The sequence below is a fragment of the Grus americana genome, chromosome 1 (genome assembly GCF_028858705.1).
Source record: "Grus americana isolate bGruAme1 chromosome 1, bGruAme1.mat, whole genome shotgun sequence".
Lineage (NCBI taxonomy): Eukaryota > Metazoa > Chordata > Aves > Gruiformes > Gruidae > Grus > Grus americana.
Window position 1 is genome coordinate 67,443,521 of NC_072852.1, and position 20,892 is coordinate 67,464,412.

Consider the following 20,892-nt stretch of genomic DNA (forward strand, 5'->3'; position numbering starts at 1 on the left):
CCTCAAGAGAAAAATAATTATACCTGACACTCATTCCCTGTTGTTATTTAGTTTCCTTCTGTGATGTTTCTGAACAGAATGTAAGATTTCTTCATCCCTCACCAGCTTCCCATGATGATAGATTGCCTTTTTTTACCCCTGCAGAGTTACGGAATGTAGATCACTTGAGCCTACTCTCTAGGGGATAAAGTTACCCTATAACTATTACTATTTAGTCACTTTCTACTTACTAAAACCTTTTACTTTGGCTAGAGTTCAAGAAGAATATTGTGTGCAACTCCTAAATAATCACTCTGGCAGCTTCAAGGAAGAGTAAGTTTTTATTATAGAGGGGAAGGGGGAGATTGAAATTAGTTACTTTGACATTCAGAAGAGATACCCAGAAAAAGAACAAGGCACTTTAAGTTGAGCATAGTATGACCTAATATTCTAGCGGAGAGTTTTATGAAGGACAGCAGTAATTTTCTCTATAAATAAGCTGCAAAAGTCTGTGAAAGCAGTGCAGTAATCTTTCAGCCACCACCTTCTCCCCACAGCAGTATGCTGGATGTCCAGAACATTTCACAATAGTGTTGGAGAGTAAGACATGAATATACTTTAAAAACATCAAGCATGCAAACTCTTATGTGTAACCTGTCTTTGGATTTGCACTTCAGTGCAGGGCCCTTTGAATACAGTTTGCATGTAGTTTTTACCTCAAATGGAGCAAAAGCCTCAGTATGACTGAAATCAGTACTGTGAAGGTACAGTAATCTCCTTTGCATCAACAGGTATGTTCCAAGTTTAATTCCTATTTTCATATTACATACTTAAAAAAAAAAGCCAACCAATGAGACAAAATTCATTACAAAGCCAGCTTCAACAGTTTTCTGAGCTATTTGAGGGCTGATAACTCCAGACGATACTTGATGTTAATCCATTGTTTTCTTGTCTAGTGTACTCAGGAAGTGAATATTCTATAACTTTGTGCAATTGACTGCGAATGCTGTGACTTAAAAACTGATACCTGCCAGGGTCACCAATCAGCACTTCAGTTTGCTGAATCCTGATGCATTTCCTCAGCCAGTGATGCAGATCATCAGCAAGTTGTTCATCATAAAACATATCTCCTAGAACAATGAGGTCCCAGTTGCCAGCCTCTGAATTAATGATGTTCTTAATGATGATGGGGAAGGGATTCAGGTGGTTCAGTTCACAGTTCAAGATCATTGCTGTTCCTGCAACTGAAGAAAATCCCAAGTAAAATGAAAGTTATGGTTTGGGATTCTGCCATTCTCACACACACACCCCCCTTACAAATTTCCTTGACACATCTTTCAATTGCATCTCTTAAATGTTTTTGTTTATCTTAGCTACAGACTTCCACAGTTTTCATTATGAGTCAAAATCTGGCATAAAGTGATGGAATTTTATCCTTGTTGCACCAGGACACAGGGAAGAACTATTCCTGGAACAGATACCAATGGCAACCAATCACAGAATCAAACCAGAATATCCAACTGCCTTAATCTAGGGCTATACTTCCTCCCTAACCAATGAGTAATTAAATTATGAATACACTGAATTCATAAGTCAATTATGGGAAAACAAAGTCTGGGGGAAAAAGGCAAAATCTAGGCCCCAACATATGAAGGTGCAGGAAAATGCTACAGTCCTACAGAGAAGCCAACTTGCCTCCTGCGCTTAGAGTTCTTTTCCAAACCAGCCACGATGGTGCGTAGGCAACTCTCGATAGAAACTTTGCTGTTTGTCCATTCTGAGGAGCTATGGAGATATACTTGGTGCAAGAGAGACTGGTACAACCCAGCTTATAATACTGGCAAAATCCATTCATCTTTTTAGCATTCTTAGAACTCTGTTTGGAACCTGAACTTCTCCCAAATGGAGCCAAGTCAAGGCTGTGTTAAACGTGCTTTAAAAATTAATAAATATCTTTACACAAAGATTAAAAAAAAAAAAAAGGCCTTACTAGGGTCAATGTCATTGGCAAGGACGTGTGATGCACCGCTCATCACAGCAGCTATTGCTGTTGCTCCACATCCACTTCCAAGATCCAAAACCGAACGTCCTTTAACAACATGTGGATTATCTAAAATATACCTGAAAAGAAAAACTGTTAAAGCAATGAACAAGATTGTGCAAATTTCTCAGTTTTGCATTACACTGCATAAGTGTTCTTGTCATATGTAATGAAGCATGGTATCTTAAAAACACTTCCACACGTGCAGCTGGTACATAGCTCCTTATTTGTCTCTGCTGATAATAAAAGTCAAGAACCATCGTCTTTCTCCCTTAGTGTCGTCCCCCCCCACAAACAAAAAGAAATCCAGCCAAGGAAGCAACATTTTATTTCAGTCAGCTCCTTCTCTGACAGGTGAGCTTATCTAATAAATGGACACAAACAACAAGGTGACCAAAATGCTTGGCATCAGAAACACAGGCAAGCAAGGATTTGTAGAAATTAAAAGCAATCTGACTAAAGGAACATGAAAATGTATTTGCAGTGAATACTGTGCCCATCAAAAGACAAGGCCTACCCATTGCCCTAAAATACTGCTTATGCAACTGCTTGGAAGAAGAGGAACTTCTCCTCTTTCTTTTCTTGAGCTGTGCAGCTGTATAGTCTGCTTAATGTTGTTCCTGAGTAGCAACAAGAAAATGAGAACAGAGCAGTGGTGAGCAGAAAGAGTATCTTCATCTAGTTGCTGACACCTGCCAAGAGGAATCGGCAAGCAAAAACCTCTAGGCTGGAAATGAAGAAGAACTGACAGAAGGCAAGCAGCGCTTATTGTTAAACACTATGAATCATATAGCCATTACTGAGGGTTCACAACTTTAACAATTGCCTTAAAATTCAATCTTCTGCAAAGGAGAAGGCCCTAAGTGACAGGAGGGAGAGCCATAGGTGACATAAATTACTGCAATTTGCCATAAATTTACTACCAATTGCCATATCTTCTGTTAAAGTAGCAACCAGAAAGGAGTCTACATTTAAGTTGTCTTCTGGCATCGAGGGTTGTCCTGGTTTCAGCTGGGATAGAGTTAATTTTCTTCCTAGCAGCTGGTATAGTGCTGGGTTATGGATTTAGGATGAGAATGATGTTGATAACACACTGATGTTGTGGTTGTTGCCAAGCAATCGAGGGCTTGTCAGCTTCTCATACTGCCCTGCCAATGAGAAGGCGGGGGGCACCCAAGAAGCTGGGAGGGGACACAGCCAGGACAGCTGACCCAAACTGGCCACAGGGATATCCCATACCATGTGGCATCATGCTCAGTATGTAACTGGGGGGGTTGGCCAGGAGGCAGTGCAGCTCAGGAACTGGCTGAGCATCTGTTCTGAGTGGTGAGCAATTGTGCTGTGCATTACTTGTTTTGTATATTCATTTACTATTCTCTTCCTTTTCTATCCTATTAAACTGTCTTTATCTCAACCCACAAGTTTTACCTTTTCCTTTTCGATTCTCTCCCCCATCCCACTGGGGGGCGGGGGGGGGGAGCGAGCGACCAGCTGTGTGGTGGTTTTAGCTGCCTGCCAGGTTAAACCACGACAAGGGTGATGGCTGACTCTTCACGCAGGGCTACCGGTAAGCACAGCTTTTGCAGGTGGGTTCCAGTGCAGAGAACTGTAATGGAAATGTTAAGATTGGTGTAAATGGCAAATGGATGAATGGAAATGTCTGGGCCCAAAAGCACCAACAGGAATGGCAGGAGGAGGCCTAACAAGAGCATCAAGTGTTAACGGTACCTCAATCCCAGCACACCTCTACAGATTTCTAGGAGCCCAGACTGGGAGAACGAAAGACAACCTATCCTCAAACTAAACAGTTCAAGCCATTAAGTGATGATAGCAGGAAGGTCAAGACCAGGACTGAAGATACAAATCACCAAGATCAGGAATGCAGGAGACGTGAGGAAGGCCTGACATCCCATGCCTCCTGTCCTACATGTCATCACAAGGCATCCTACCAGACAGCCCGGACACGCACAGTTTGGTGCTTTTGAGTACGTGGTTATGAATCCAATGAGTGAAACTGGCTCAGTGCAAAAGAAAATCACCTCCTCCTATGAGGTCTGTTACCCAGTGTATTACACTGTTACCACAGTATTACTTGCTACTCTGAAGGTCTACAGATGCTCTTTTTCTGAGGGCATCCAGGCAGGACCTTTGTGCAGAGGCTCAGCAACTCAGCTGCTTGGCAGCACTCCCCCGGAGGCCATTGCTCCTCTAAGGACAGCCCAGGTTTACCAACAAGGTGGAGGACAGGGATGGGACCTCCACAGAAAGCGCTCCCCTTTCTAGAGGCTATACGGGGATTTGCAATGACTTTCCAATGGTAACTTGTGCAGAGCATGATCCAGCCTAACACTGCAAATGCCTTGTTTGCAGCTGAGGGGTTCTCAAGTTACCGCTAATGATTATGGTGACTCAGGACAGCTGGAACCAACCCTATCCCCTGGCACGCACACAGCGCATTGCGCTGCTGTCGGAGACTGCTGTCTGCCATGCTGCATTAACAAGGTATCCTAGGTTACACCAAGAGGAATAGCTTGAAATGGGAGACTCCTGACGTTGTGGAATGAGCACAGTTAAACAGAAGCAGCAAGTTTTCATGCTCCCTTTTTCTTTTTACTTTTCCAGATTACACAGCTAACTTCTGACATTCCCAGTTGTCCTGGTTTCAGCTGAGAGGGTTGATTTTCTTCATAGTAGCTAGTGTGGGGATGTTTTGGATTTGTGCTGGAGACAGTGTTGATAATATAGAGATGTTTTTGTTCTATGGAGGTATTGTTGAGCAGTGTTTACACGGGGCCAAGGCCTTTTCTGCTTCTTGCACTGCCCTGCCAGCGGGATCGCTGGGGGTGCACAAGAAGTTGGGAGGAGACACAGACAGGACAGGTGACCCAAACTGACCAAAGGGATATTCCATACCATATGACGTCATGCTCAGTTTATAAGGAGCTTGGGGGAAGGGGGGGGGGGGGGCGGCAACATTCGGAGCAATGGCGTTTGTCTTCCCAAGTAACCGTTAGGCGTGATGGAGCCCTGCTTTCCTGGGGATGGCTGAACACCTGCCTGCCCATGGGAAGTGGGGAATGAATTCCTTGGTTTGCTCTGCTTGTGTGCATGGCTTTTGCTTTACCTGTTAAACTGTCTTTATCTCAACCCACGAGTTTTCTCACTTAAACTTTTCCAATTCTCTCCCCCATCCTGCTGTGGGGGGAGCGAGTGAGCGGCTGCGTGGTGCTCAGCTGCCGGCTGGGGTAAAACCACAACACCAATACATCAAAGAAGTGCACAGACAATAAGTCAATAAAGTGGTGAAATGCCAGATAATTATTATTGCTACCCAAATATCTGGGCATATGAATCATAGGATAACAGAACGTAGAGATGACCTTACCCACTTTAATTACGCAATGTTTAGGAGCACTCCAGTTCATCTACATGGCAGGCTAATCAACTTGCAATTTAACTGTAAGATTCATCTTTTTCCTGGTCAAAAACGCCTTCCTATTTATGCTTTCTTGCAGAAAAATAGCAAAGCCCCAATTCAGATCCTTCCGTTTCATCTATGTGAGGAATGTCTGACAGCCTGTTCTTTGCTGTAACAATGACAAACTTTTTCTGCTGTTCAAAGTGAGAGATTTGATTGTACAGAATAAAAGAACTCAAACTAGTTCCTTGGAATCAGGAACATTAAAAACATTTTGACAGTAAGTAGCCAAAATCAAAATGTGGCTTCTGACGTGACTAAAAGACAGTCATGATAAGGCTTGACAATAAGGCTGCTGAAATCCTGAATGAGGAGAGTGATTCAGGCCAACCAGCACTCCAAGTGTATCAGCATAAACCTGCTTTTTTCAACAGACCAGACACACATCCACACTCCTGTCTGTGTCCTACAAAAAAAACCCCAAAAACCAGTAACCCACGTGTTACAACAAAATAGCAATCCTCCTGTTTGGAGCGACGACGTGTGACAGAATTAAACACCTCGCTAGGTTTTGATGGCAACCGCACAGCCCTTTCCACAGATCCAAATTCAGCCCTGTTGTCAACACATGCATCGCCACTGCAGACAACAGATTTCAACTGAAGAGCCGTAAGTTATTCTATATACAGCAGGTGTTGAAACTTCACTGCCAACCAGCAGAGATTGCGCCTCTCCTGTATAAGCAGAGAGGAGTATGGATAACGCACTCTCATACAAGGCAAATACACATCACTAGGAATTGCTACAAGCAGAGCCAGGTCTGACATCCTGGCCTACAGCAGATCGGACTTAGCAACTTCGGTGAGGTATGCCACGTACCTGGAGAGGGCTTGGCCTCCTGGCCAGTAAATTGCCCAGAACGGGTCCCCATACGGCCACAGGTCAGGTTTTTCCCTCCAGAACCTGCAGCGAGGGGTGAGGAGGCGCAGTCGTATCTCTGGCGTGAGGTGCCCGCTGCTGGTGACCTCCGTGTTCTCCTCCAGAAACGCTCTCACCTCGGGGTCCAGAGACTTGCCGGCGCTCCAATGGCAGCAGCGCTTCCAGCGCAGAGAGGGGCCTCCCCTCCTGCTCCTCCAAGCCTTGGCAAAGGTGTTCTGCCTGCCCACGAGGAGGAGCCGCTTCCAGCCGCAGAAGGCCATGTCTCCCTGAGGACAAACCCTCCCCAGGAGAGCTTGGAGCACAGCTTATCTGAAGCAGATGATGAGGCAGAAAGCTTGAAACAAATTCACAGGATGTTGTTTTTCATAGTGATGGATGACAATTCCTGAAAAGAGAACAGTGCTATGTAAGTGATGTTTCTTCAGTGACTTCAAGGCTATGCCCCACCAGGGCTTTAGGAGGTCGACGTGCTGTGGTGTGATCGTGAATGCGTGCCTTGCCCCTGCCCAAAGAGCCTCTGAAGTCTGAAAGAAGTTGGATGTCCTTTGTAAGGACAAAGCTATCAAGAGGCTGATTCAGGACAGTGCTAGAAACATATCCAGTGAGAAACAACCAGTTAGCAGGACAGCTGATAGAGCTAAAAATTAAATGTACAGCCTTCTAACATCTCCCTCTCTCTGCCTTGAAGATATACACACAGCAATCTACTCCCATGTAAGGTTCTTCCATTGAATCTTACGATTTTGCAGCAGGGCTCTGGCATTGCAGGGCCTACGGACATAGCAAAGGTTATCAGTAGGTTGTTTGAGAGACGCCATTAATTACAAGTTTTATAATGGTGATGAGTCTTTTATATGAAAGCATCTTTTTAAAGGCAAGCAATTAAAGGATTACTTCAAAAGACTTTCCCCTTTCTCCCTCAGATTTGTCAGGCTGTCAGCTCCAAAATGAAAAAAATAAAATCCCCAAGAACTGATCTTAATCAGAATACTCCCAGTTTGTTGCATTTCCGTCTATATTTTAAAGGATTGGATAGTCTTATGGTGCAATAATGTCATGTGGACGCTCTCAGCTGTAGAAGAACAGAGACCTCAGTCACTGTAGCCCACTCCCTGTGAGAAACTATTTAAATATGCTCCAAACTGCCTAAAGAGAGAGAAACTGAATCCAACATATTTAAAAAAAAAAAAAAAAGTTTTTAAAATGTGAGACATTCAGACCAGGTGAGCTCACGCTCAAAGGCCTTCTGACACCACTCAAGGCCAGTTTTCAGGTCACAAGCAGTGAAGAAAAGGAGAATAGAAGATAGGTACCTCAGAGTTTAGACTCATTTAAGGATCCGGAGAATGGACAGCCACAGCACTCAGATGAGCGGCAAATGACGAAGAGCCTCTCAGCACTTCATCACCATCACTGTACTCTCCTCACCGACCATCTCCTGCAGACCCTGGGTCTTTCTTATGCTGACTCTGCGACTACCCTTACCAAGCAGTGGCCTGAAGAGACAGCAACTCTTTTCCTGCCTTCCTGCTCAGATCTCCTTCATCCATCTTTTAATATTTCCATATCTTTTTTCCTTTCTCATCTTGCTAATTTCTTTTCAGCAACTCAGACTTACTTGCTTCAGGGCACAGCTTTTGAACCTCCCCCTAAGGTGATGACCAGAGAAGCATTTAAGGCCTGTGCTTCCACAACAGCAAGACTGCATGGACAAAGAGACTCAAGAGAAACTGCACTCTTTCTTTTGTGATTGTCTTCTCTCTTTTGCAGTGGTTTTCATGAAAAAGCAGAATGATGCATGAAGAAAATCAGCTTCAGCCCACACCTGCCAATTTTTTTACAACAGAAGAATTGTGGCCAGCTTCACTATCTAGACCTGTGCAGGTTGTCCTTAAAAAAAAAAAACACGAAACAAAACAAAAAAACACCCAAAACCCAGACAAAGGGACAACAGCAAAGATATGCTAATAAAACAGTCTTAACAATTCGTATTTCATAACTTCAGTTTTTATTTGTCTGTCTTTAATAAAAGTTCCTATGTGTTTAGTGGCATTTTTGCTGCACGCTGGCCTCTGCTTTAGGTACTGGGTTTAGTTTGATGGCTTACTAAAATATTATGCTGTGAACTTCCCTCCTGTAACACTTTGCTATTTAGGCCGATAGTCCGGTTACATCTTTGTTTAAATTGTTGGCTAAAGACTTTGTATTTTTACTACCAATAAATACATGTGACTGAACATTTTGCATTTTTCCACATTTGAGAATGCCATTCAGCAGAGTCCATGTAATTAATGACTGCAATTAACGAATGCCTTCCTTCTTGAAGGCAGAACTATATAATCCTCATCTGCCTAAGGGAAGCATGAAGTTAACTGAAATCAATCAGAGATATAAATCTTGGCAGCTAATGTGTATGCTGGTTTTTCCCCATGAATTGCTGCAGATTAGCAGGGCTGAGAATCAGTAGCATATATTTTGCATTGCCTGTCGTGACGGTTACTCTTTTTAAATTGATTGTCAGTAGAGAAACGTCTGCCAAGAGCTCTGTGCTCAAAATGCCAAAACGAGCTTAAGCGTTTAGCGCAGGAAGGCGTCAGGATAGCTATCCCTGCGTTTGACACTCCTGGCCCTCCCATCTTATTGGGAATTAAATCAGTGGAAGAACAGAGCGTGGAAAAAGGGATAAAATCAAGCAAAACCCACCAAACCCCAATTGCTCTGCAATTTAAGCCGCTTTTTTTTTTTTTTTTTCAAAGCAGCAGGTGCCTTTCAAAGCATAACCACACCGACCGCACGTTTCCCACCGGAGGAAGGCAGAGCTGACCGAGACCAAAGGCTGCCCGCCCCAGCGGGGGAGGCAGATCGCACGCTGTCACCCAGCCCTGCGGCCGCGAACGACCGGCCTGCACCCCGGGTAGCCACCGGGACAGTCACCGCTTCCATCCGGACACCCCCGGGTTATCACCCCGGGACGGGCACCCCTCTGCAAAGCTGCCGCTAAGCCTCCGGGGGGCAGAGACAGCCCCAGCAGCGCGCCGGCAAGGAGAAGGCCGGCACCTGGGCCATCGCCACCGCCTGGGCCGGCCCGGCCGCCCCGCGCAGGCCTGGCCTGGCCTGGCCGCGCCGAGTAAAGTCGCGTCGAGTCGAGCCGAGCCGAGCCGCTGCGCCCGCCGCTCCGCCGGGCCCGGCCGGGCCACCCGCCCCCGCCCGGCCGCACCGCCCCCCGCCGGGGTGGGACCGGGGCCGGGGAGCGCCCAGCCCACACCCACCTGCTGCTCCCCACCGCCGCCGCCGCCGCTTCGCTTCGCTCCGCCCCGCCGCGCTGCGCGGGGGCGGGCCGGGCCGGGCTCCCCGCCCACCCTTAAAGCGGCAGCGCCGCGGAGCGTGCGGGCTCGGGCCCGGCTGTGGGCGGGGAAGCCGCGGTGGTGTTCGGGGATGGTTTCTTACACACCGCAGCGCTTCGGGGCAGCGGCCCGGGCCTGGGCCTGCGCCTCTCTAAATCCAGATCGCTGATCGGTGTCATGTGCTTGCTCTGCGCCTTCTTCATGTAAAATATTTTTTAAAATACTTGTGTCAATGTAAACTAGCTCTGTATTTTAAAAAGTTAATAAAAATCCACATGGGAAAAAGAGTAATAACACATATCTCAATTTGACAGCAGTGAAAATGAGATTTTTTTTTTTTTCTTCCTTTGTACATAAGATCAAAGCCATTGTCAAACGTGGTGTGGCCTAACCAGGGTTTCCCAATCTCTCTGTAACAGCGACTGAAGGTACTGGCCACGGAAAGCCCGGCCAGCCAGCACCCCAGTGCCCGGTCTGTTCCTCCGGCAACCTGAACCTCTGTCTTGCCGTCTGCCTGTTCCTCTTCCCCACGTATTTCTGCTGCTCTAACGGTCCCTTTGCTTCTCTCCTCCCCAAACTCTCTCCAGTGTGGACATGAGGAGGAGTATTCCCTTGAAACACTATTTTGTTGTCGTAACTGGGGAGGCCATAGCTCTGCTGTCACTGTCTGACAACCTACAAACAGTGGTGTTTCCTCTGAGGCCGCCATGTGCATTTTCACCAGGCAATGGCTGTGACTTGCTGGTGGCAGGACAAGGAACCAAACCCTCCTGCGTCTCCCCTCTTCCCCAGCCGCTGTTCTCCAGCAAGTGATCCCCCCAGACGGGGCTGGCCTCCCTCCCAGGTAGGCCAGGGCCAAGCCCCAGGGCCGGGGCCGGGGCCGGGGATGGTTCCCAGATTCCCGGCTGGCTGGTCCGCTGCTGCAGTCCCACGGCCATCATTCCTGCAGGGGATGGTTTTGCTGCGTTGATTAGTGGCTCTGCAACAGCTCCCACCAGGTCTCTGCCCCATCTCCCGTCCCATCTGCTGGGATTTAGGGAATAGAAGCAGCTTCCGACAACAAGAGTGACAAACATGGTTTTCTCTAGCTTCCCTGTGGTACAAAGTGTCCCAAATTTCACATGCTGTGTTTTGAAAAGGCTCTTGTGCATTGCCTGAGGTGATGATCTTAAGTCCTGCAGCGCTTTGGGTGCCAGGTTTTTAAAAATAAATCCAGCGATTATACCGCCTAAACCTGGATCTGCCCAAATCACTGAGGTTATGAGGCCATCTAGCGATCCGCTGGCTTAGTACAATTAAAACGTGCTCTCCAGGGTGTGAAAGCGGCTTACAAAGCAGGACCTTTTCTTTAAACGTAGGTGATCCTCAGTGTCCCCAGAGAAGGTGGCCCCTCCATGCTGGGCTGCAGAGAGGCCAGGATGGAGGCCATGCACTCTGGGGAGGCCAGGACCCAGAGAGAAGCTGGTGTCCACCTGACACGTTAAGCTACAGGGATAGTTGCGTGCCTTTTACTCTTGTAAAGCAGGACTTATGCTCAGTCTTTTTGGAAATGATCCCCAAAATTTATAAAAACGTGCACCTTTGTGGTTTAGGCTGAGGAAGGATGTTATTTCTTGGAGCTCTTAGGTGAACCATGACGTTTCAAAGGTCTTGGGTCTTTCAGCAGCACTTGCTGATCCTCTCCAAGGAGGGAGACATTGAAAACACTCATAATACCCAAAACTATGCATAAAATGTGCGGTTCAGGACACAGGTCTTTGTGCCCTCTAGATACTCACCACCATGCTAGGAATAAAGAACTTGGTAATGTAACAGGAAAATCATCATCAACATCAGCTCAGGATGCCATGTAAGATGTGGTAACAGCTTTAAGCATATTGACAGGTGATGATACACCTCTGCCTTGCACGTTTTATTTTATGTCTGAGAAGGTTCTTAGAGAAATCTGACAGGAAAGCTTTTTCGCTTGGATCTTCAGCCTCTTTGATTGGGTATTTTAACAAGTAACTTCTCAGGTCTAGTTTTTCTAAACCGTTGCTATATGATATTACTCATGATGTGAACCTCGGTGAAGTCACTGCTGTCTAATACAGACCAACACCAAGCTGAGACAGTAAAAAAAAATGTTCCCTGGCTGCTCCCAGCTTAGGGCTTGCGTAGGTAAAAAAGGAGGGGTGAAGTCCTTGCTTCCCAGTAACATTGGCTGGGATGTTAAAACCAGAAATCCACTCTTTCTTATTTAACTACAAATATTTAGTTCTTATTGTATAGACTCGTAGCATGACATAAGAAAGCTCTGATACCAATGACAGCTGCCATCCCTCCTGTGAAAGTCTAGATAAACCATTTTCAGGACATGCTTTGTGCTGATTACTTCAGCAAAGTTTCAAAGCCTGTCCCCTGTGAGAACAAATGTTTCATTTCCAAAGGCTTTTTGCTTTAGATGGTGACATCTTGAGAATTTCTGCTGCTCAAACATACGGTATACTGTGCAGCCAACTACCATAACTGTGCTGGAATTTGCTCTGAGGACAAGGACGTCTTTGACTGCAAGATAACATCGATTTGGTGTATCATGGAGGAGTGCAAGACTTGCAAAATGCAGCGGTAGAGCAGCACACGAGGGACTCCTGCGTGTCCAAGGGAATTAGTGGATTACTGGCTGATGATACAACTGCCCAAGTCTCGGGGGAAATCTTGTTTGAGCCAATTAACAACAAAGAAACGGAACTGCACAAGGACAGAGAGAAGGGGAAGGCAGAGAGGAGCTTCCTTCACATTAACCAGCCCACGACTCATGAATCTTCATAGACACAAAGGTTAGACCCAAAGGAAGGCAGGCCTGCAGTTCAGCAGCCAGGCGATCACCCAAATTCATTCCTTCTCTTCTAGCTGCTACAGCACCTATTTCCAGACTTTGTTTTTTTGCAAGACCAGCTGCCACAGTTTGCTGCAGCGAAAGGACCTCGGTGCAAATTCACGGAAGGGAAGATGGATGGATGGATGGCCTCAGAGAGCTGTTGATTTCTACAAAGCATCCCAACAACTCAATACCAACAGCCAGGGGTTTTGCACATCAGGATCAATTTGTGGTTACCCAGAGGCTATGGAAGCGAGTCATTATCAAAATGTAGCTGGTGCATTAGCTCATAGCTAAAATTGAAGATGAGAGCTCAGGCTAGGTAAGGGAAAGGCAATTCAATTATTCTGTTGTGCCTTCAGCTACAATCCACACCTTCTCATTTCAGAATCACAGCACATCTTTAGCAGCTGAAGAACAGATATCCAAACATAACAAAAATAACACATTACCTGTAATATGTCCCAAAAGCATTAGATGTGTTTTTCATAAGATTACTTTTCCCCCCTGCCTTGCCAGCTGCATTAGGTTAGGAAGGAACAGCAGCTGGCAGAGGTGAAGGCATCAAGTACCGTCTGGCAGGGGATGGAAGAAGGGGAATCTACAAGGTGTGGCTTTTTTCTTTCCTTTTTTTTTTGTTTTGTTTTGTTTTGTTGGTGTGGGGGTGTGTAATGAGGAAAAGCTGTATTAAGCTGACCCTTGTGCCAATGTAGACTGAGTCTTTTCTACATGAGGAGATTCTGCAAAAGCTTTGATGGTAAGACCAAGAAGTTGAAAATTACTGTTTCTGAGATCATTCTTGATTTTTGTCTTTATCTGTATGTATAGTTAAAGTGAGTTTTGCCTCAGCTGGCTGCTCATTTTAACACATAATCAGACATGGGAGCATTTTTGTAGTGTAAAACCTGGAAAGGTGCACAGGCTCTGATGGTTTGTGCTTCTTTGTGGGTATTGTTTGGATGCTTGTTTTGATGTTAAAACTAGAGGATATGTATTTTTAAGCCTTGTTTTTGAACAGCTGAAGTGTCCTTGAAATACTGGGACTTTAGGTCCCATATATCTCCTAAAGTAATGATACTTGGGCTCCTGAGTTTCAGGTCCCAGCAATATTTTGTGACAATCAGCTAGCGTGAGTGAAACTTCACTGTAGAAGAAAATTAGACAGAAAGCAGTCTAGCCTGGTGAACATGTCCAGAGATGTGTCCTGTAAAAACAGGTGCTCTGGTGGTTTTAGTTGCAGGGCAAGAAGATTGCAACACAGGCAGCAGCTAAGAGGAAGCAGCCCCCACTTCTGGTGATACAGCTACCTCTACTAGCACACGGGAAGAGGTGGGGGGGGCAGTTTGCAGTGAGCTTTGTACGTAGCTCCCTTCAGTCTTCCATGAACTGAACTATCTCTGTTGTAATCTTTGTACTCTTGTGATGCTACTGTGCTCATCTGTAATAGCTTTCTGGATGCCAGTGTCCTATTTTGAGTTGGCAGAGGTTTGGGGTCACAGCGGTATGCAGGAAGCTTTTAGGTATCCCCAAGGTCCGGGCTAGCTCTGGGGCCAGCCCAAGGTGAGATGCAGTTGCAGGGGGAAGGAAGGACTGTAAATAGAGCTGAGCAATGCCTGTGCCTGGTGTCACAGTGTTTATTTGGGGTTTTTTGTTGTTGTTTTGGGGTTTTTTTGGTGCTTTCCTGCAAAGCCCTGAGAGAGGAAAACAATGGAAGCTGAGTGAAAATGGGTAGCCAGGGAAAGGGCTTAGGCACTATGGAGCTTCTCCAGTCTGGTCTCCAGACAACTTGTAGCTGCCTAAGTTTTCATGAATGAAACGAAGACATTCTCTGTATCCTCATCCCTCCTGACTTCCTATGACAGGAAAACCCATCCTGTCTGCCTTCCCTGCATGGCTTTGTACCACGTCCCCACCACGTGTGATGTACCAAAGGCAGTAACACAAGTCTCATGACTTCAATGCACTTATGAGACGGTAGCTTTTCCTAGATAGGCAGAAACAACGTCAAACAACAGAGCTAAGGCAACACTTAGTCTGGACCATGAGAATATGACCACCAGTTGGGGCCCTAATGCAAACGATGCTTCCCAAGCTTAGCTCTCCTTGTTGCCAGGTAGGCTGGATTCACTGCCGTGTTTAAACCTATGACTAATTCCTTCTCTTTTTCTCCAGGTAGAGCAATTGCTCTAGCTTGCTCCAGAAATAAAGCCTGAATCCATAGTATGTTTGGTAATCTGATTTTAAGGATCGTGCTTATGGCCATTGGTGCCAGGGATAGGGTAAGCAAATCAAGTTTTCAAGGAGTTGCGTCAGCTCACAGCAGCTGGTTAACTTTGTAATTCAAATTTTGTAGTTTCCCACTGGTTCTCAGGGCCTGGCACCGTCTGAACTCTTCCTTTTGCCTTCTACATGGTAGTCTGCCAAACATTTGGACTCTTCCAGGGACTTGGGGACAAAGGAAAGGATGGATATCTGAGATGGACACAAGACAGACAGGTGGTGCTTACTCTCTAGAGCTCCTGGAGGAAGCTGTTTGCCAAGGACCTGATACAATATGCCTCCTCTTTTGGCTGATGTTTGCTATTGCATCTTGGGAGGGTTTCGGGGTCCTCAAGCAGCATAGTTGTGAGTCAGGGTCATGCTATGTCAGGACCTCAGCTCTTCACTATTTTGCACTAGTATCCAGAGGACGTGGAAAACAAGTGATATCACTGCAAGGATGCTCAGAGGAATGGAAACACAGTTCCCCTGCAACACCAGCCAGCTCCTTTGCATGATGAACAGGCTAGAGCTTAAGTTCAATGTGACCAAGGACAGAATAGCTACTATTTATGCACATGGCGGCATGGGAAGGTCACAAGGGGCTGGAAAAGGACTCAGTCTTTGGACCTCTTATCAATTTTCAGTGGTATCCTACAAAGTGTTGGTTCTGCTCACTCTCCCATCCATATTTATGCAACATGCAGGGGTGTTTGGCACACCTCTTCTTTAGGATACAGGTAACTCTGTTGTGTTTGTATCAACAGGTTACAAATACACAGATGACAAGATCCATGGGGTTTGCTTACAGAACAGCTTAAACTGACGTTAGCCCATGTATAACATCTTTGTGCATTTCAAGCTTCTCCAAGCTGGCTCTGTGCGTTGGCGGCATACCGCAGCTTCATTCACCACAGCAGAGGACATGGTGCAACAACACCAAAGTGGCTTGGTGGGAGCGGGCTCGCTTCCAGCTGGACCTGTTACCCACAGGGCTGGGCAGGTTGCACGCAGAGCTGCTTGGATGCCTCCTTGTCACAGCCCCAGGGCTCCTAATGGTAAAGGCAGCCCGAGAGACCCCCAACCCTGCGCTGTGTGATCTTGTGTTTTGGGTTTTATCAGCTGAGGCATCAGGCTTCGTGCAAGCAGCTGCATCCAGCTTGAGTGGAAGTAGCAGTGTCACTGTGACCCTGCAGCACCAGTCTTTGGCTGCAGCACCATGAACCGGCTCTGGGGGAGCCAGGGCAGGAGGATCTGCAGGCAGGCTAGTCCTTAGTCTGAATACATGGCCCAAGGATGACAGAGCAGACAGGCTCTGTCATCTTCCAAACAAGAAACTAAGCACTTCCACAGCTGCAGTCAGTGTATCTCTCTGTATGTGCTGTCAGGGCTTTCAGGGCACTAATGGGTCTTACTGGCCCTGCCCATCCCCTGGGGCTTCCCCCACTGCCCACAGCCCAGGACCCCATTTCAGCACCCCTGGGGCTGTCAGTCCCTGGCCCAGCAATGTCACAGCAGGGCTGGTCTCCAGCTCCCTACAGCCCTGCCCTGCCTGTCTGTGGACTCAACTGAGCCAACCCCTCCTCACAGCCATCCTGGGGTTGCATTCCCAGCCTGGTTCCTCTTGCTGGGCCCGATCCTGACCCCCACCCATGGGCAGACATCAGAGTTGGAGCAGCTGGACACACTGACAATGCCTGGCACCAAAGACTGCTGCTGCTCTCTTGCCTCCACCCTTACCTGGTAGTGCTGAGCGCTAGGAAGCCAATGACTCTGGTTTAGCCTTGGAAATACTGTTTCCTGGGATTGCGTTTTGGCCTGGAGGGAGGTGCTGAGGTAGCCCTTTGACACATCAGACGGTGTCAAAAGCTCCCACCTCCCTGCCTGATGGGAACTGCTGGAATCACCCAGCATGGATCCAGGCTTAAATAAATTGTGGCTATTGGTTTGCAAGGAAGTCGCCAAGAAATGTGATCCTCAAGGAGAAGCAAATTGCTTTGATCTCTGTCCTTGTTTGATGTGAGTTCAGAGCTGATTTCCAGTATTTCTAACCTAAGGCAGGAGTGCAGTAAGCCAATGCAGAAAAGCTACAGTCTAGCTGTCGTCAGTAGTAAGTCTCCTAAGCAGCAGGTACTTCAAGGCAATGCGATGTTATCGAACATGAAGAATAAGTGACAGAGAGATATGGCTGAACCTTTGGACATAAATGTTTAGACTTCTGCTAAAAACACTAGTAGGAAAATAGAAATAGACCTTCCAGTGCTTTGATTTGCAAGAACTGCTTTTAGATTCATAAAATAACATTGCTGCAATGATATGAACACGTATTATAACAGAGCACGCAGAAAAGCAGCAATCCTTGCTAAATGAGGAAACAACTCACAATGCATATTCATTGCAGGAAATACTTTTCATCTGTCTTCACGTTGTATATTGGCTATGGATTCCATGGATTTGGATTTCTTTAGCACGCCCTTGGGCTTTCAAGTGTGCTGGGATGCATTGTAATGTAGATACAGGCTGTCTGGCACTTCTTACTGAATAAGGTTTCAAAGGGAAGTTGGGAAATTGAAATCAGGGGAATTGAAATCAGACTCTAATTACATTTGTACGGAGGCCAAAGGCGTTTTGACAAAGAGCTTACCTGCTGTTCATGGACAGATTTTGTCCAGAGTGTATGAAAACGTAGGGTTGGTTCATGCTCCCACTGGTATCAGCAGACATGGGACTGCCTGATTTTTGGACATCGAGATAAAGGAAAATATTTGTGGCTATGCTTTGAACACAACACCATTACTCAGGTAGATGTGACAGCTTGAGTGCATCTTCTCTGGAAGTTTTCCCAGCGCCAGAGATCAGCTATCTGGGAGCACAGAGCACTGGCACAGTTGTGCCCAACCCCCTGCCACCACAGACAATATTGCTGCGGGCACGTGGTCCAAGCAGCTCACCAGGATGTCCACCTGCCTTTCTCCTTGCCACAATATGTACCTATGAAGCTCTAGTGGTGTGTGTGGGTTTTTGTGGTTTGTTTGGGTTGTTGGTTTTTTTTATTTAAAAAAAAAAAATGGCCACAGCCCTTCTTTTCTCATGCTTCGAATGGGCAGGTATATAATGTTGCAAGACTTTTCTACCTCCTCAGGTCTTTCCCAAGCAGACAGATTGTAAGGTATCGGGGTCCTGGAGCATTGAAAATAGAGGAACTGGAATTTAGAGGCAGGGAAACAAACACCCTCGGCAGAGAGCAAAAATTATTTCAAAATGGAGAACAGAGCTTTGCTGTCCACATTGGATACCCACCTCATCTCAGGCCTGGTGTGAAAGGCATCTGTCAGCAGACGATGGCACTGGGATGCGTGGGCTGGAAGGACTCAGCGTCCGGGCTGCTGCCTGCATAGAGGTGCATCTGCTTCCCGGTGCGACGCTATTGGGGCCAGCTTTGGCAACAATAGAGCTTTGTGCCTGGCAGATGTTCAGGCAGAGGAGAAGCAACGTTTGCTTTCTTTTCCTGGGGGCAGCTGAAGCACAGGGAGTGCGCTGACCTGATTTCCAGGAGGCTGGTGCTTCTGCAAGTCAGGCTATGAGCGATTTGGCCAAGGTCATGCAGCGAGTGAGTGATGTTGTCAGAGATGGATGGAAATCTCTGTGTGGGTGCTTTAGCTTGATGCTCCCAGCCAAACACCTCCATTAGTGTGTGACATGCTAGTGATTTATCCAAGCAGCGTACTTTGCTGATTAGGTTTTATCTCAGTAGCGGCTGGAACAGTCTGTGCGTCTTCTACGAGCAAAGAGCAGAAGGCGTACCTCACTGAGGAAAATGTGGTCTTTGACCTCTGGGTCTTGGCACTGAATCATACAAAAGGTAATGGTTGCATACGATCCTACTTTTGATTTCATGGGAGGCGGGGAAGGAAAGCCCACCTAATCGGTTGCTTGGCAGGAGGAGGCGCATCTCGCAAGCTCAGTATAAAATCAAAGACAGAAGTGGAGTGAAATGGCAGGACTCACCATAGATTTGGCCGTTCTGTGCCACTGAATATGTGGAGAGGAAAGGGCAGGGTGGCAAAGGACACAAACCTCCAGAAACTGGACACAGCAACTGCTGGACTTGCCTAGGAGTCATTTCTGAGGTGATGTTCAAAGCCCATGCCCTATCTGGCTGGGGTGTCAGTGCCGCTTCCCCTCCCATATCTGACCCCCTGAGAAGGCTGATTCAGGCTGAGGGGAGGTTTGGAACACGGGAGATGAGGCCAGCCCTGAAGAGGAGGTGCCCCCTCAGCAGAGGGCTGACCTGCGTGCTGTGAAGCCTGGCTTGCAGCATGACAGCCACGTGAATGAAGAGAGATAACCATCCTGTCCCATGTCCGTTCTTACCCATGTTGTAGGATCTGGTGGTGAACTGGATGCACTCACCCAGGAGATCAATACAGATTTTTTTTGAAGGAAGCAGCAGGAACATAGAGCCAGTTCTGGGAGAGAGGGGGGGAAGAAGGTGCAATTAGCTATTAAATCATTTCAGTTGCCTTGTGAAACCTCTTCCCCCAAGGATCCTCACTGAAAGCAGATAAGAGTGGAATGTGTCTATATGTGTTTGCAATGCAAGGACATGTGTATGATGGATGTACATGAAATTAATAAAATGCAATGAGCTACAATAGGGAATTTAAATTTTAAATCACAGAATCTTCAGAGATCCTATGGCAGAGGTGCAGGACAGTAGTCATCTTTTACTTTGTTATCTATAATTCTGCTGTATGAATAATAATTACACAGTGCGACAGAGGAAAGCCATGTGCTTTTATTCAAGCTTAATCTTTATAGATATGAAGCCAGTATAAAAGATGAGCTACTTGCTTTAATGGTATTATAATTTGATTTAATATTAGAATATGTGCCTGCAGTATCTGCTTTCTAAGCAACGATGAATTGTGCTGAAGGAAATGTTCTTTGCTCTATGTCTTATGGCTAGTGATCTGGTTTATTTGATTTGAAACCCTAAGGCAGCCAATACCTTTCCAATGCTTTAAGTAGTCTTCTTGCATAAGCTCACAGGATAAAAATTGCTTTCTTTATGAACCTTGCTATAAAATCTTCTGTCGTTGTTGTTTTTCTTCCCACTTCTGCTATACGCTCTTCTCTGCTTTGTTCTTACAGTCCATCCATCCTTATCCCATTTCCTTCAGCTGACTATTCGCACTTAGCTTCTCGTGAAGTAGCTCACAGCACTGTGAACCGCTCAACTGGAAGTCAGCCAAAAGCAGAAAAGTGTTCTTCTGAGCATTGTGAACATTCATATTGCATCTTAGTTGTTTTTCTTCTCTTCCACCCTACAGGATCTCATGACCACATAGATATTGGAGCAAAACAGGAGAGGCTTTCAATGGAAAAATCAATGTGGTTTGGCAGCTGGTGAAAGATCTTCTACAGGGAACTGTAGAGCTCTGTGAAGGAGTTGAGCAATCCATCAGCAGCAGCATGATTTCCAATTCATTGAAGAATGCTGAAGAAAATAAAAAGTGAAGCAACAGCATCACAGCAAGGAGAAGGGGTGTAACCTTTAAATAGCAGGGGTTTTCCACCTCTCCGAAGCATCGGCTCCTTGCAGAAGTAGGACAAAGAGCTGTAGTCTGATCTCTTATGGCAGATCCTAAGGGCAGGGGGGGCTGACATGCTTGTTAGCATTTGACCCAGTTTAAACTAACAGGTTCTGAGAACCAAAGGCTTGAAGGAGAGGAAAAGCTGAAACAACTTGATACTGAGAGAAATATTCACTGCAATTGAAGACACAAGTACCAAAGGAAGAAGCACAAATCTGCCAAGCCAAAACCCTTCCCCTGCTGTGTCGCACCAGTGACAATCCAGATGGAGATGGGACGAAGCTGCTGCCACAGGAGAGCAGATCAAAGCGAAAGGTCCCAGACAGATCTGGTCTATGCTAGTAAGTTTTTTTGTGCTTGTCCCAATCTGAAATTCTCAATCCTACCTTATCCCTGTTCCTTGGAGGAACACGTAAGAAGCTCCTACTGCTCCGACACTGCTTTGTGCTCCGCTG

At 46.4% G+C, this 20,892-nt stretch overlaps 1 protein-coding gene across 3 annotated transcripts; it reads right to left on the reverse strand.

Annotated features, from left to right (window-relative positions):
- Nucleotides 1-307: 307 nt before the first annotated feature.
- Nucleotides 308-9,690, reverse strand: ETFBKMT (electron transfer flavoprotein subunit beta lysine methyltransferase). Of its 3 annotated transcripts, none has more exons than XM_054828272.1 (4): nucleotides 9,647-9,690; nucleotides 6,318-6,762; nucleotides 1,970-2,100; nucleotides 308-1,223 (listed from the first exon to the last, which is right to left on the reverse strand). In XM_054828272.1, the coding sequence occupies exons 2-4, from the start codon at nucleotides 6,635-6,637 to the stop codon at nucleotides 859-861; spliced, it is 816 nt and encodes a 271-aa protein (XP_054684247.1). In that variant the 5' UTR covers nucleotides 6,638-6,762; nucleotides 9,647-9,690; the 3' UTR covers nucleotides 308-858. The 3 variants fall into 3 exon arrangements, with proteins under 3 accessions (XP_054684247.1, XP_054684255.1, XP_054684238.1); XM_054828280.1 differs by lacking the exon at nucleotides 9,647-9,690 and adding an exon at nucleotides 7,996-9,628; XM_054828263.1 differs by lacking the exon at nucleotides 9,647-9,690 and adding an exon at nucleotides 7,691-9,628.
- Between the last annotated feature and the right edge of the window lie 11,202 nt (nucleotides 9,691-20,892).